Source organism: Lactuca saligna, chromosome 3 (assembly GCF_052625555.1).
Source record: "Lactuca saligna cultivar CGN05327 chromosome 3, ASM5262555v1, whole genome shotgun sequence".
In the NCBI taxonomy this organism is placed as follows: domain Eukaryota; kingdom Viridiplantae; phylum Streptophyta; class Magnoliopsida; order Asterales; family Asteraceae; genus Lactuca; species Lactuca saligna.
Genome location: NC_136419.1, coordinates 70,918,227 through 70,932,595, shown reverse-complemented (window position 1 = coordinate 70,932,595; position 14,369 = coordinate 70,918,227). Strand labels below are relative to the sequence as shown.

The window sequence follows — 14,369 nt, the reverse complement described above, 5'->3', positions numbered from 1 at the left end:
CTGGCTCTTATAGTTGTTTTTTGTCCGTGTTGTGGCTATTACTTTCATGTCGCAACTCTTTTAATTGTCATCTTTCTAAGAGTAGTACTTTCAAGTTTTTTTTTTTTTTTTTTTTTTTTTTTTTTTTTTTTTTTCATATCATCGAGCTCAATTTCCAATTTTTTTATTAGAAAATAGTTTTTGAAAGAATCTATATTTCGATGAATATTCAGTGTAATTTAATACACATAAGTATTATTAGTTTCATTAATTGTATTACACGTTTGATATATTTTATAAAATGCCCTCGTTTAATTTTTTATTTTAAATTACTTCATATGTCATTTAGTTGAGGTAAAAATGTTTTTTTTTAATATTTTTTTATATATAATATTAAATTTTATTTTTTTTGTATATAATATGTTAGATTAATTAGTCAATAAATAATAAAATTTTATTAAGAGGAATAAAATGATTTTGTTATAAAATTAAAGATTATATCTAGCATGTAATATATATATATATATATATATATATATATATATATATATATATATATATATATATATATATATATATATGGTTGTAAATATTTAGTGGTCCTAACAAAATAAGTTATCAATATTATTAAGTATTTTCTAGAATAGTAATAATTCATACAAAAAAATTACCATTAAAAATGATCTAAGTTATAAAAATGATTTTTTTACTTAATATTTATAAAACACTTTCATTAGATATTTATTACAAATTCTTTAAAATAATTTTTTTAATTAGTTAACTATAACAGTAGTTAAAAAAATTATCAATAAAATATATAAAATTTTAATTAACTAATTATAAAAATAGCTAAAAATAAGACTAAATCAAAAATTATATTTATTTTTATTAATGTGTAAAAGGCATATAGAAACCATTGCAAAAATTGATTACAATATATGTTTACCTAATAATATTTTTCAAAAAACAATTTTATATATCAACATAACATAAAAAAAATTATTTCGTAATTAATATGAACTAGAAGGGTGCCCATGCTTCACATGGGGGGAATGGGTTTGTGGTTGGTTTTGTTGATTATTATAAACTATGATTCTTACAGATGCAGTTTGCATACAATTTTCTTGAAATTTTTTGCAACAATTGTAACTGTAAAGTTGACCGGATTATTGATGATGAACACCAGTAGGTATAATCACAACGTCCATCCTTGTAAGTGTAACATCAAGTTGTGGTTGCCTTAGGCCCCATTTGATAGTTTCTGTTTGGAATAATACTGTCTAAGAAAGTGATGTATGGGAAAGTTTTCTGACTAGGAAAGAAACCATGGTGTTTGGTTATATGTCTGATTGACCGTGCTGAATGATGAAAAATGACATTATTATCCTCTTGCTTTATAGTGTGATGGATGAAGTTATTGAATAATTATAAACACATAAAAACTATTGTACAAAATTTAAATTACACAATAATCATTTAAAAATCCAAAGAATGTTGATTAAGTTGTTTTTAGTTTTCTTTATTCAAGTTGATGTTACGTTTTTATTCTTTCTAGCATTTTTTTTTTTTTTTTGTAACTTAACATGTGATTTTTGACTCGGTTTATGTCCTATAGTGGTGGGATAAATGAATTTTTTAAAATATATTAGGATGATGGTGGTGTTGTCCAAAAAAATAATAATAAATAAGAGTTAATCTAATAAAAATGAATTTGAAAAACTAACTAATAGAAATTAATATTCCAATAAAGTAATACTTATTAATATATAAATATTATATATTTATAAATAATATTTTTTTAATATATAATAATCCAATAAAATTAATCCATTAAAAAGAAATAAAAAATTATTTAAAAGAAATTAATAATCCAATAAAATAATATAAATTAATACTTAAATATTATATATTAAAAATAATATTTATTAATATATAATAATCCAATAAAAAGAATTTTAAAAAATTATTTAAAATAAATTAATAATCCAAGAAAGAAAGATGTAGAGTTTGGAGCATAACTGTCTTTCCTGCCTATTCAGCCAGAAAAATATGGTTTTAGAACTTTCTGGAAAAGACATATCTTACCGGAAAAGTTCCTATTTTTTGCATATCAAACAATCTTTCTGGTCCATTCAGCCAAAAAGATCTATTAGAACTTGGAAATATGTCTAACAAATAGGGCTTTAGAAAACCATTCACTTAACAAAAAACAATAGTTACACATTTTTTTTTTAATTGTTACATAAATAGGAACGTACGTTAGTCAGTCTGGATAACAATATGGATAATGTACTTGTCCCATGATCATTCAAGATTTCCTTTTCCTAAAAATGTTTCTATGTTAACATGACCTAATTGCCCTTATACTCATCACAAAGAAGGTGTTAATGCTTAACTCTACAAGATTTATATATTCAATATGTATGAAGGGCATTTTAGACATTTCACAACATAACCAAACACAAAGTGTCAAGTTAAATGTTGTAACTTTTTTAGAAGATACAGTAATTAACAAAAATATGCCAATTTAAACAATATGACATGAATATAAGTTAAAAATAGTTAGAAAGAAAGTTACCACATCACTAGTATCCATATGGCTAACATTAGCTATGACACCAGCGGGTTAATGACATCATAGAAAGGAAGAACATAAATTAATGGATTCATCTTCATTAACGTAGGTAAAGTTTAACTGATCCCTACACCAACCCATCGAGACTGATTGTCTTATTGTTAACATTCTTTAGTAATTCCTCATCATGTTTTCCAGCCGAACTTACATATTCAACAAAATACGTAGTTCAATCCTGGTGGGATTATAAAATCAATAACTCTCGTTAAAATGAATTTTATATACATATATATATATATATATATATATATATATATATATATATATATATATATATATATATATATAATCTAAGGGCGTTGTTCGTTGCTCAACGTTTGGGAGCTTCTAACTTTTAAGAAAATGCTCGTAAAAAAAGAAAAAGTTTCATTTGACGACATAAGTATTTAGTTTTTTGTTTAAATAAAACACTTAAAAATCAAACGCTACCCATTACCCGCTAACTATTACTCTCTATAGCTAGTTTTTGGAATACACCCTATCCTATATAAAGTCAAATAGTCAATCGAATCTCCTGTGTAAGACTCAAAAAAATTCCACACTATAGATAACTCCTCGTCTCACTTCAATTTCCTTTTCAAGATGGTGAAAATAGTTGAACTAACATAAAATATCTAGGTTGGCATCACATATCCATTTTCTGTTTCCCTAATTTTCTTGTATTTTTCGACGTTTCTATAGTCTACTGTTTCTAAGAACCACAAAAACTAACATAGAATTACTTCAGGATCGAACGTTCATTATCTTTTCATATACAATTATACACAATTTTCGTATTTCATTGACCTTTGTCAACATCCTTATATGATCTACACCACGATTTTTTCGACCCTAAAATTCAAAAGAAATAAAGTATTTCAACTTCAGTATCTTTCACTCAACCAAATTTTCTCAAAAAGAAAATGTAAAACAAAAAACTTATTACAACAATTTTTAATCTAAAAAAATAATCAAAAAGTTAGACAACCAAACACCACCTAAATCCGCGTCCTCCTTGTTTCATGGGGAAAAGAGAAGTTCTTTTCTTTCTAAAAACCGCTTCGTATGATATGAACGCAAGAAATGAGGATCAGTTTCTTTGGCCCCCAATCTCTTTTGAGGGCATCAAACGGTTTTCTTTTCTTCATGCCACTCGAAAAAAGACACCAAAAGAAGAAGAAGAAGCTGTTAACATCAAAAAGATCAATGAGGAGGGGGTCCTCATTCTTCTTCTTCTTCTCCTTCTTCTTCTTCAACACAAAAAAGTCACGTTGACCACCGTCACCACCGCCCCCTCCTCCACCGTATTTAATTATTATTCCACAATTCCTGCATTTTCTTGATTCCTTCGTCTTCCTCATTCGTATTTATAACCAACCCATGACCCTTTATGTTCTCAATTTCATAAACCGGTGAACAAAATTCAATTCCCACAAAAACCCTCGTCAAAGATTTGATTTTTAATCATGGGTATCTGTTTTTCGACCACGAAGATCAGCGGCTCCGACAGCACCACCCCCTCCCTTACCGACGCCGCCGCCGCCGGAGAAAACCAACACCAACAACGGCATCTTGTATTGAAACAGGATGGAGGTGGGAATAATGTCAATTTGCCCAAAAGGAAAGAATCCAACAGGAATTCACATAAAAAGCAGGATTTCAACAGTAATAAAACTAAACCGAAAGGTAAGCAGACGCCAAAGCGTCAAAAGGGTTTGATTCCTTGTGGGAAAAGAACAGATTTTGGGTATCTTAAAGATTTCGATCGAAGGTATTCGACTGGTAAATTGTTGGGTCATGGTCAATTTGGGTATACATATGTTGCTGTTGATAAGTCAAATGGCGATCGTGTTGCTGTCAAGAAAATCGATAAAAATAAGGTAATTTGTTGCTGATTTAATTCGGTTTTAGCTCTTTTGTTCTTGATTTTGGGTGTTTTATCATGTATCGTTTTCAATTTTTTAGTTGTCTTGAGATTAATTTGTGTTTTTTTTTTTCACAGATGGTTCTTCCAATTGCTGTTGAAGATGTTAGACGAGAAGTCAGAATCTTGAGAGCTTTAAGTGGTCATGAAAATGTGGTTCAATTCCATAATGCATTTGAAGATGATTCCTTTGTATATATTGTCATGGAGTAAGTTTTGTTTTAGTTCTTGGATTTTATTGACAATAAATCTTTTAAAAAAAAAAAGTTAAATGAATTTATGAATCTCGTAATTAACATTGAGACATTTCAGGTTATGTAAGGGTGGCGAATTGCTCGATCGGATCTTATCAAAGTAAGAGTTTCACCATTCTTCAAACAAAAAATCCGAAATTCCATTTTTTTAAAAGAAAAAATATTTTTCGTTACTTATTTATGACATTAATCTGATAAAAAAAAATTACAGAAAAGAAGGTCGTTACACAGAGAAAGATGCGGCAATTGTTGTAAGACAAATGCTTAAAGTTGCAGCCGAATGCCATTTACATGGTTTGGTACATCGCGACATGAAACCCGAGGTTAGAATAAAATTACATATTTACCCTTGTCAATTTGTCATTCACTTAACTTACAATACACGTGTCAAGTATAACATTGTAACTTTCACACAAAGAGTAACATTTTTCAATTTTTTGTAGAATTTTCTTTTTAAATCCGAGGTTAGAATAAAGTTACATATCTACCAATTGTCAATTTGTCATTCACTTAACTTACAATACACGTGTCAAGTATAACATTGTAACTTTCACACAAAGAGTAACATTTTTCAAAATTTGTAGAATTTTCTTTTTAAATCCCCAAATGAGGATTCACGCTTGAAAGCAACGGATTTCGGTTTGTCGGATTTTATAAGACCCGGTGAGTATTATCATATCATATTGTAGACAATATTTGTATTTATTTTTATTAATTAATGAGAGTTTTTTTAATAAAATATTTATGATTATGATTAAATATAGGAAGAAAGTTTACAGATATTGTTGGTAGTGCATACTATGTTGCTCCGGAAGTATTAAAGCGTAGATCGGGGCCAGAATCCGATGTTTGGAGCATCGGTGTCATCACATACATTTTATTATGTGGGCGCCGACCCTTTTGGGATAGAACTGAGGATGGAATTTTTAAAGAGGTATAATTTTTTTTTTTTTTTCATGTGATTTGTAAATTATTTGTATATTAGGGTTGTGGTGTGTTTTGTTGCATTGTAGACTATAGGAAAAGAATAGGATTTTTTTTATATTTATATGAAATACAAGGTATAATATTAAGACTAGTATGGGTGTGTTTGGGTTAGTTTTTTTTTTATCACAAAAGTGATTTTAAAAAAAAATGCTTATTAACTTATGGCTTTTAGAAAAATCAAATTTTAGAAAGTGTTTGTATACGAAAAGCTGTTTTTTAGGAGTAAAATGGCTAAACAGTTCAAAAACTATGATTTTTAATTTTTTTGAAAGCTTTATTTTTTCCTATCTAAAAAGCTGTTTTAAAAAATGATTTTTAAATACACAAACATTTTTTTTTTGCTTATTAGCTTTTTGAAAAGCTAAAGAGCTAATAAGTTATTTTCAAAAGTTATCCTAAACACCCACTATATATGTTATATGTTAATTAATTATAAGTATATAATTTATTATTTATGAAATTACAGAGGTGTTTGGTTAAGCTTATTGATGACTTATTTTCCGAGCTTATTTTTTATAAGCCCATTTTTTCTAACTTATTTTTCATCTTTTGAGCTTATTATGACTTATATTAGGAAATTAAGTTGAACTCATAAAAAATAAGTCAGAAAAAATGAGCTTATAAAAGATAAGCTTAGAAAATAAGCCATAAATAAGCTTAACCAAACACCCCCTAAAGTAAACATAATAAAAACTCATTAGAACACAAGTTGCGGCTAGCCAACTTGTCTAACAAGAATGTTTCGAATTCTATCTCAGACATACAGTAATCCTCCGTTTTTATAATCCAAATAAGATTATAGTAAAAGGATATGTCTAGTAATCTATAGAAAACAAATTTATAATTTAATTAAAATCGTTAAATCCTTAAAATTTCAATTGAAAGTTTTATAAATGAAAATAGGTTATATCACGACTCTTCATTCCATTTCCCTTTTAAAAAAAATCAGTGGTTAAAAGGATGAACATTATTAAACGTTTTTTTTTTATTCCATTGAAATGTATTATTCCATTCCATGACACAAGACATTACCTTTGTCCTTTACCATGGCTTCTAGAAAAGTCCTTTTTTTCAAAGCCCAATTGGGCCCAATTCTCAGTAAAGCCTGGTTAGTACTTAGTAGCTACTACCTAATGTTCATTTCTCAAGGCCCGACACATTGGCCCATTACTTAAAATTGTTTTATCGAGTAAATCACACATTTGGTCCCTATGATTTACTTAGTCCAAAACTTGAATTTGCCTCAATATCGTCCTTAAGTTTGCATTTAATTTTAGACATACTCCTCGTACTTTACACAAAATGCAAGTTCAGTCCAAAATTTGACGTCATTTTACATAAAGCGTTTACAAAATTTGTCTGAACTTGCGATTTATGATAAAACACAGGGGCCAAATTTGTAATCTACTCTTGTCTATTTTCATGTAATATAAATGCAATTTGTATACTATTTATTTACATAATCCATCTCTTATAAAAATCCACAGGTATTAAGAAACAAACCCGATTTCCGTCGCAAACCGTGGCCAACTATTAGCGACAGTGGAAAAGATTTTGTAAGGAAATTACTCATGAAAAATCCTCGCGCAAGACTCACCGCTGCACAAGCACTATGTATATTTTTATATTTCAATTTTTTATATAGTCTTTTAACATCTTTTATACAATCTTTTTTCAAATTTATAAAACCATTCATAAATTTTATGCAGCTCACCCATGGGTTCGAGAAGATGGAAATGCTTCCGTTATTCCTCTTGACATTTCTGTTTTAAGCAATATGCGACAGTTTGTGAGATACAGTCGCCTAAAACAATTTGCTCTTCGGGTAAAATTTTGTTTTTTGCATATTAAGTGGTAAATAGGGAAAAATACATAAAAACCATTAAACTTGGATAAAAATTTCTATTTGTAAAACTCGGGTGTCTTTTGTTGACAAAACTGAATATAGGGATTAGTAAACTACAAAAATGTCCAAAGTGTAGTCGTTTTTTTTTTTTTTGGTTGTAATTTGAATTGGTAAATAATAAAATAATAAGTTTTTGTGACACTTTAGGCATTGGCTAGTATGCTCGATGAAGAAGAAATATCTTTCCTCAAAGATCAGTTTCATGCAATTGATGTAGACAAAAACGGTACCATCAGTCTAGAGGAAATGAGACAGGTGTGTTTTTAAAAATATTTTATATTTGTTCATTTTTAATTTTAAAGTGATAATTAAAAAAGTGCTACCATATAATATCACATTTAACAAATTCACCATTTTTTAACCAATAGTACAAAATGACTACCAATTTTATTTAGAACATGTTTTTATAAAATTCTTGTTGGTTTTTCGTGGATAGGCTCTTGCTAAGGATGTTCCGTGGAAGATGAAAGATTCTCGTGTTCAGGAGATTTTGCAAGCGGTGAGTCACCAATTTTTAATCTTTTAATCTTTTCTTTTTCATTTTCTTTTATTAAAGCAAATTACATAAAATGCACGATATTTTAACTATTTTTGTGGTTTAACTTTAACCAGTTTCATTTATAAAATCACCCAAGTTTTACAAATTTTTTTCTATGTTGAACACTTTGACCTAGCTACATTAGGTTAAAGTGGTAACAATTAAAAAGTTTGTCAAAGTTAAAGTGGTTTTAGTGAAAATTTTGCCACTAAAGTTTCACAAAATTTTCTAAGGAAAATTACACAGATACCCTACGAACTTTCTAGGGTTTATCCTTTGAGTCCCTAAAGTTTTTATCGCACTTTATGATCTCTAAATTAGGATATGATATACTCTTTTAATCCCTGTCAACCAGTAATAACCAGTTCAATGACCTTTTAGACAAAAAGAACTCACACTGTGCCTCTATAAAGCCAAAAAAATAAGTTCAGGGATCAATTCGTACCAAAAAAACTCTTCTTTTCTTCTAAAGACGATTCACATTCAATTCGTATTGATCCCCAAACTTATTTCTTTAGCTTTATATGGACACAATATGAGTTTTTTTGGTCTAAAAGGTCACTAAATCAGCTATTACATATTGACAGTGACTAAAAGAGCAGATCATATCCTAGTTTAGGGAGCCATAAAGCCCGACAAAAACCTTAAGGACTCAACGTGTAAACCCTAAAAAGTTTGTAGGGCATTTGTGTCATTTTCCTAATTTTCTACTATAACCACTTTAAAAGGTTGCCATAGAAAAAATTGTTTAAACTTGGGTTGTTTTTATTTATGAAACTAAAATATAATGGTTAAACCATAAAATGACCGAAATATAGTGACTTTTATGTATTTTCAATTTTGTCATTTGTTTTTAAGATGATTGTATAATCAATTTATGTGGGTGTGACACAGATCGACACTAACACAGATGGACTTGTGGATTTCATGGAGTTTGTAGCTGCGACTCTTCATGTTCAGCAGTTAGAGGAACATAACAATGAAAAATGGCAACGATTATCAAAAGCTGCTTTTGAAAAATTCGATGTAGATAGAGATGGATTTATAACTCCCGAAGAACTCAAAATGGTGAACTTTTTTTTTTATTTTTTTATTCAACTCAATTAATCAAAGGGCAAAATACTTATTGGTTGATGTTAATGTTTTTTTTTTTTCAGCATACGGGGCTAAGAGGGTCGATATATCCAGTTTTAGAGGAAGCTGACATTGACAAAGATGGCAAAATTAGCCTACCCGAATTTCGTAGGCTGCTAAGAACAGCAAGCATTAGTTGAAGAATTATCACAAGCAAAATTGTACATAAAATGGTCCTACTAAAACGTGCAACATAAAAAGAAAAAATGACACCTTTATAAATAATGGTGTTACCTTTTTGGGTATGGTGGGCTCCACGGAATTGAATTAATTAGTTTTGGTGAGTGAGGAGGAAGGATTGATTGAGTAGCATCATAGGTTTATGATAGAAATATTATTGGTGGTGTTGGTGAAAATTGTTTGCTAGAGTGTGGTTACATGGGTTTTGTTAGATTGGTTTGATGAATTGATGAGAATGATGATATGTAAATAGGTCTATATGTAATGCAATGAAAAACACTTGAGTTGGTGGATTTACATGTGTCTCTCTTTAATCATATTATGGGTTGTTATTGCTAACCTTTGTTTCTTCTTGTTAATAGAAAAGGGTATGTAATTTTTTTTTACAAGAACAATAGGGAAAATGACTTTTGGGAATAACAAAAGTATTACAATTGTATAAAAAATAACAAAACTTTTCTTTGGTTTCGTATTATCAACAAAATATAGACTTTATACACATGATCATTAAATTTTATATTTTGTTCAAAAAAATATTATCAACCTTCTTGGGTTACGTGCCATATGACAAGCCACGTGGGAAAGGCATGGATTTTATTACTAATGGTATATATTTTACTATTAAATCTTTTTGTACACAAAGTAAAAGAATTCTGAAAAAATATAGAAGATATCTTTATACACGTATTACCAACACACTATAGTTTTTGTGTACGTATGACCATTGAAGTATATACTTTTTTGTTTAAAAAAATACCATTGGTGTTATCGGAAATAATAGGTTACCAACCACATCGATATTACCATTGACGATATACATATTTTACCATTAAACTCTTTTTCACACAAGTTATCATTAAACGTTATTGTCTATACGCACAAATATACACCAGTCACTCTCTATCTTTCTGCTTTTGGTTTTTCATTTCTTTGACTTTATATCTTTCTTATTTTCTTTATGACTTCAATTGCATGTATGATTGGGACTTCCTGAAATCTATGGTTTATATAGGCTCGACTTGGTGGTCGCAACCTACCAACACCTTCGTTGCCATCATCCACTAGGGGTATCCTCAAAACCATATTTTTTGTGTATATATATATATATATATATATATATATATATATATATATATATATATATATATATATATTTCAATTTAAAGGTCTGGATTTTGTTGTTAATTTTTCTTTTTGGTTTACAGGTTCATCTTTTTGATGAATATTTTGTGGCTTTATATGCATTGATAGCTTCATTGAAGTGGGTTGACTAAAGTGTTCGGCTTCAATAATTATTCAATAATCAAAGATGCAAACATGAAGTTAATGACCTTGATTGTGTTTTCATGGTATATACATTCTTCACAAACCTCTTGTGTTTTCATGGTATAGACATTCTTCACAAACCTCTTCTTCAGTCTAGGGTTTATAATAAGTGTGTTTTGTCTATTTTCAAGGCTTTACATGAATCTGATGTTCCACAATCAAGCTCGGCTCAAAAGAGGTAAAGCACATTAATTTCCCTTTCTATATCTCTTTATTTGTGTGTATGTTTGCAAAAACATAACCAAACCTCTTGGATTTCCGATTTCATGGATCGAGCAGTGGCTTGCATGTTTTCCCATGTAGTTTGCTAATCTAAAATGACATCCTGTTTAATGTGCTTATGGTTTATTTGTGATAGTGCAGCTTTCAAGAACATGCTCATCTCCACTTATGATGTAGATGCCTGATAGTTAATAGTTCTTATTAGAAAAAGTTTTTTTTTTTTTTTTTTGAATCATGGTTTTAATAAAAAAATATTTGTATAATTGCAGTTATTACAAACTGACAAAGATGTCCTATTGTTAACACTTTTGTAAACAGAGGAGGAGAACCCATAGGTAGTCTTATAATTTGCATTAAAGAATGTGTTCTTACAAAATATCATTGTGTCTCGACTTTAACCTTTTTGATATTTCTAACTGTTTTTCAACTTTGAAGGCTTTTTTGGTTGTTTATATGCAGGTTTTTGATGATTTTCAACTTTTGCTTCACCATGTACTCTGATGATGCTTTGGTTATAAACATTAGCATAATTGGAGCTCATACCAATTGTAACTTGTTTGTCCTTATATTAGCAATTTAAAAACTACGTGTTTTCTACTTTGCAATTTAATTATGGTGCCAGATTTTATAAACTATATTATGGTTTGTGTTATTCATGGTTTTGTCTTCGCCTAGGTGGTAGATTTGTTATCTAGGGTCCACAAATCACTCTAGAAAAAGACAAACCTTATTTCTCTTTGTCTATTCCTTTTTATCATATAAAGATAAAAAATGTGAAACAAATAAATTTTGGAGGATGTTCCCCATTGTTCATGCCTTTAACATTATGTGACCAATGGTTATAGCATTTACCTGCAAGTCTTATTTTTATTGCTAGAGGTGAAGTCACAATGCCTTACAACATATAAGGAGCATTGGCATAGAGGTGAAATCAAATGTCAAACTTTATTTCAAGATGATTGCAGCTCCACTCCAAGGTCGTCTTGGATGTAATTCTACACATCTTGCAATTCTTTTTTTTTTTTTTTTTTTTTTTTGATTCATGATAGAGGGGTGGTACATGTTATTAAGTTTTTAAGTCTTTTTGGTCACGTAATTGTCACGGTGTTATTTAATAAAATTTGGGATTATGTTGTAATTGTAATGATAAGTTAGGTTTCATGGCTTTTGGTTTATACATGAAACATCCTAAAAATACGGTCCAAAAATTTTGTTTTTAATTTATTAAATAAACCATAAATATCATCATTACAAAACCATTATAAAACATATATCTCCAAAACATCACATTGAATGTCAAAATATCAAAGTATCATCACAAATATCAGAGTAAAGTATCACAAAGTATCACAGATTGAAGACTGTGGTGTGTGCCATGCGATCATCCCGAGCCTTCTCTTTACTAACCGAAGTACCTGAAACCAAAACTGAAAACTGTAAGCACCAAACTTAGTGAGCTCCCCCAAACTACCACATACCATACACATAACATATAACATATAACATAACTTTGGGACTACTCCCAGCTGCATCAGGATGAACCTGACATCGAACTCCTATCCGGCATCAGGCTCACTCCAACATCAGACCACGTCCGCCATCGAGCTTACCCCAACATACACACTACATAACATATATCATAAACTCATAACATAAACACATAACATACATCGGGCTCGCCTCGGTACCGGACCGAAGCCCGGAACACATAACACATAACACATAACATATAACTAACATACATCGGACTTACCCTGGCATCAGACCAAGGCCTGGAACACATAACACATAACATGCATGAATCACAAAGACATCAATCATACATAACTACTTCTCAGGATTGCCCCGACATCGGACCGAAGTCCGGAACATATACTCTACATCGGGCTAGCCCCAGCATCGGACCGAAGTCCGGCACATACTAACATACATAAACAGGCCAACATTGGTGCCTTCGACCCGTTCCTACTGAAGGAAGTCTCACCTCTCAAACTGGATGCTGAACTCGTGCGCGAGAAATCTCTGTTGGCTGCTCCTACGACTCCCCTCCTAACTCTATACAATAGTCTTTAGTCAGAAAACTGAAAATCCATCTAAGGGTAAAATGACCATTTTACCCCTAGTCAAAGTCAACATTCTAGGTTGACCAACTCACCGAGTCAACCTTTCATCTCGTTGAGTTCTAGAACTCAGAAATCATGGGATCGCGACTCAAATCGTCGAGTCATATTGAGCTGCCCATAGTCGTGACTTGGCGAATCTGCTCATCAGGTCCCTCTACCGACTCGTCGAGTTCTAGCATAAACTGAAATGGGACAACACAACCCGACACATCAAGTTCCTTCATGGAATCGACGAGTCCTTAGGTCTGAATTGGCCATCTTAACAGATTAAGCCCTTATTTTCTAGATTCAAGGTCCATAGCTTGTCTGTTTACTGAAATAATCTTCCAACTTTACCCATTGTTAACTCTTCTTGAAGGGTTTAGACAAAACCCTAATTCCTTTAGGACATAGATCTTGTCTAAAAAGCCTTAGCCTCTCAAATTAAAACATGCAAGCCCAGATCTAGGGCCTAGGTACCAGTTAACCACGAAAAGTCTCAAGCTTGCTTCCATGCATGGCCTTTTTAAGCTCAAAAAGCCATTATAACGTCCTTAACACTTGCATGGGGATTCTAAGGGCATAACAGTTGCACCTTTATGTCCTCAAAGCCCTTTTAGACACTAGATCTGGAAGAATGCCCGCCAAGATCGGTCCTTTGCCAAAAACTACCAAACTTGGACTAAAAACCCACATAAAATTGAAAGGAATAGATCTAAGAAGAGAATGATCAATTTTGAGGCTTTATTACCAGAATTTACAGCTAAATGGATGAAGCTTCTGGATCTACTCCCTCTCACTTAATTCCTCTACCTTCCTCTTGTTTCACAAGCTTCAAAAGGCACAAAGAACACTCAAAATGGCTCTCACACTCAATGAATACTCTAGGGTTTCATGGATGAGGATTTAGGACAAGGAGGATGTAAATGAGGCTAAGGGGTGGGGATTAGGATGCTTAAATAGGGTGCAAAACCCCGAAATTAGTGTTTCACCCTGGCCAGGCTACTCGTCGAGTCGATAACTTAAACCCCGCGTATAGACTGCCCTTTACTCGATGAGTTAGGGCCACCAACTCGTCGAGTCCATATTTCAAAATAAATAAATAAATAAATTAAATGCGTACCAGGGAACTAGACAAAATTCATTCTCCCCCACTTGTCTTAGACTTTGTCCTCAAAGTCTGCTGCATCTGAAAACAACTTC

General features: G+C 30.9%; 1 protein-coding gene and 1 long non-coding RNA gene across 3 annotated transcripts; both read left to right on the top strand.

Moving 5' to 3' along the window:
* The first annotated feature begins 3,601 nt into the window (after positions 1 to 3,601).
* Positions 3,602 to 9,855, top strand: LOC145036842 (calcium-dependent protein kinase 28-like). The gene is made up of 12 exons (XM_078985337.1): positions 3,602 to 4,473; positions 4,596 to 4,726; positions 4,830 to 4,871; positions 4,983 to 5,094; positions 5,356 to 5,434; positions 5,536 to 5,705; positions 7,246 to 7,372; positions 7,468 to 7,583; positions 7,812 to 7,919; positions 8,101 to 8,163; positions 9,097 to 9,270; positions 9,360 to 9,855. Exons 1-12 carry the CDS (start codon positions 4,060 to 4,062, stop codon positions 9,474 to 9,476), a joined length of 1,653 nt encoding a protein of 550 aa, XP_078841463.1. The 5' UTR covers positions 3,602 to 4,059; the 3' UTR covers positions 9,477 to 9,855.
* Positions 9,856 to 10,495: 640 nt separating this feature from the next.
* LOC145033775 (uncharacterized) lies at positions 10,496 to 12,202 on the top strand. 2 transcript variants are annotated; one of them, XR_013677696.1, is made up of 5 exons: positions 10,496 to 10,583; positions 10,722 to 10,865; positions 10,974 to 11,020; positions 11,334 to 11,399; positions 11,524 to 12,202. It is a non-coding gene; the product is annotated as an uncharacterized LOC145033775 (long non-coding RNA). The 2 variants fall into 2 exon arrangements; XR_013677697.1 differs by having other exon boundaries at positions 11,500 to 12,202.
* Positions 12,203 to 14,369: the final 2,167 nt, after the last annotated feature.

What these genes read in the sequence shown, in the direction of transcription:
- LOC145036842 (XM_078985337.1), top strand. Translation starts at nt 4,060, where the DNA reads ATGGGTATCTGTTTTTCGACCACGAAGATCAGCGGCTCCGACAGCACC. An exon ending in CTCGATCGGATCTTATCAAA is followed by an intron (nt 4,872 to 4,982) that starts GTAAGAGTTTCA and finishes AAAAAATTACAG; the next exon opens with AAAAGAAGGTCGTTACACAG. An exon ending in CACCGCTGCACAAGCACTAT is followed by an intron (nt 7,373 to 7,467) that starts GTATATTTTTAT and finishes AATTTTATGCAG; the next exon opens with CTCACCCATGGGTTCGAGAA.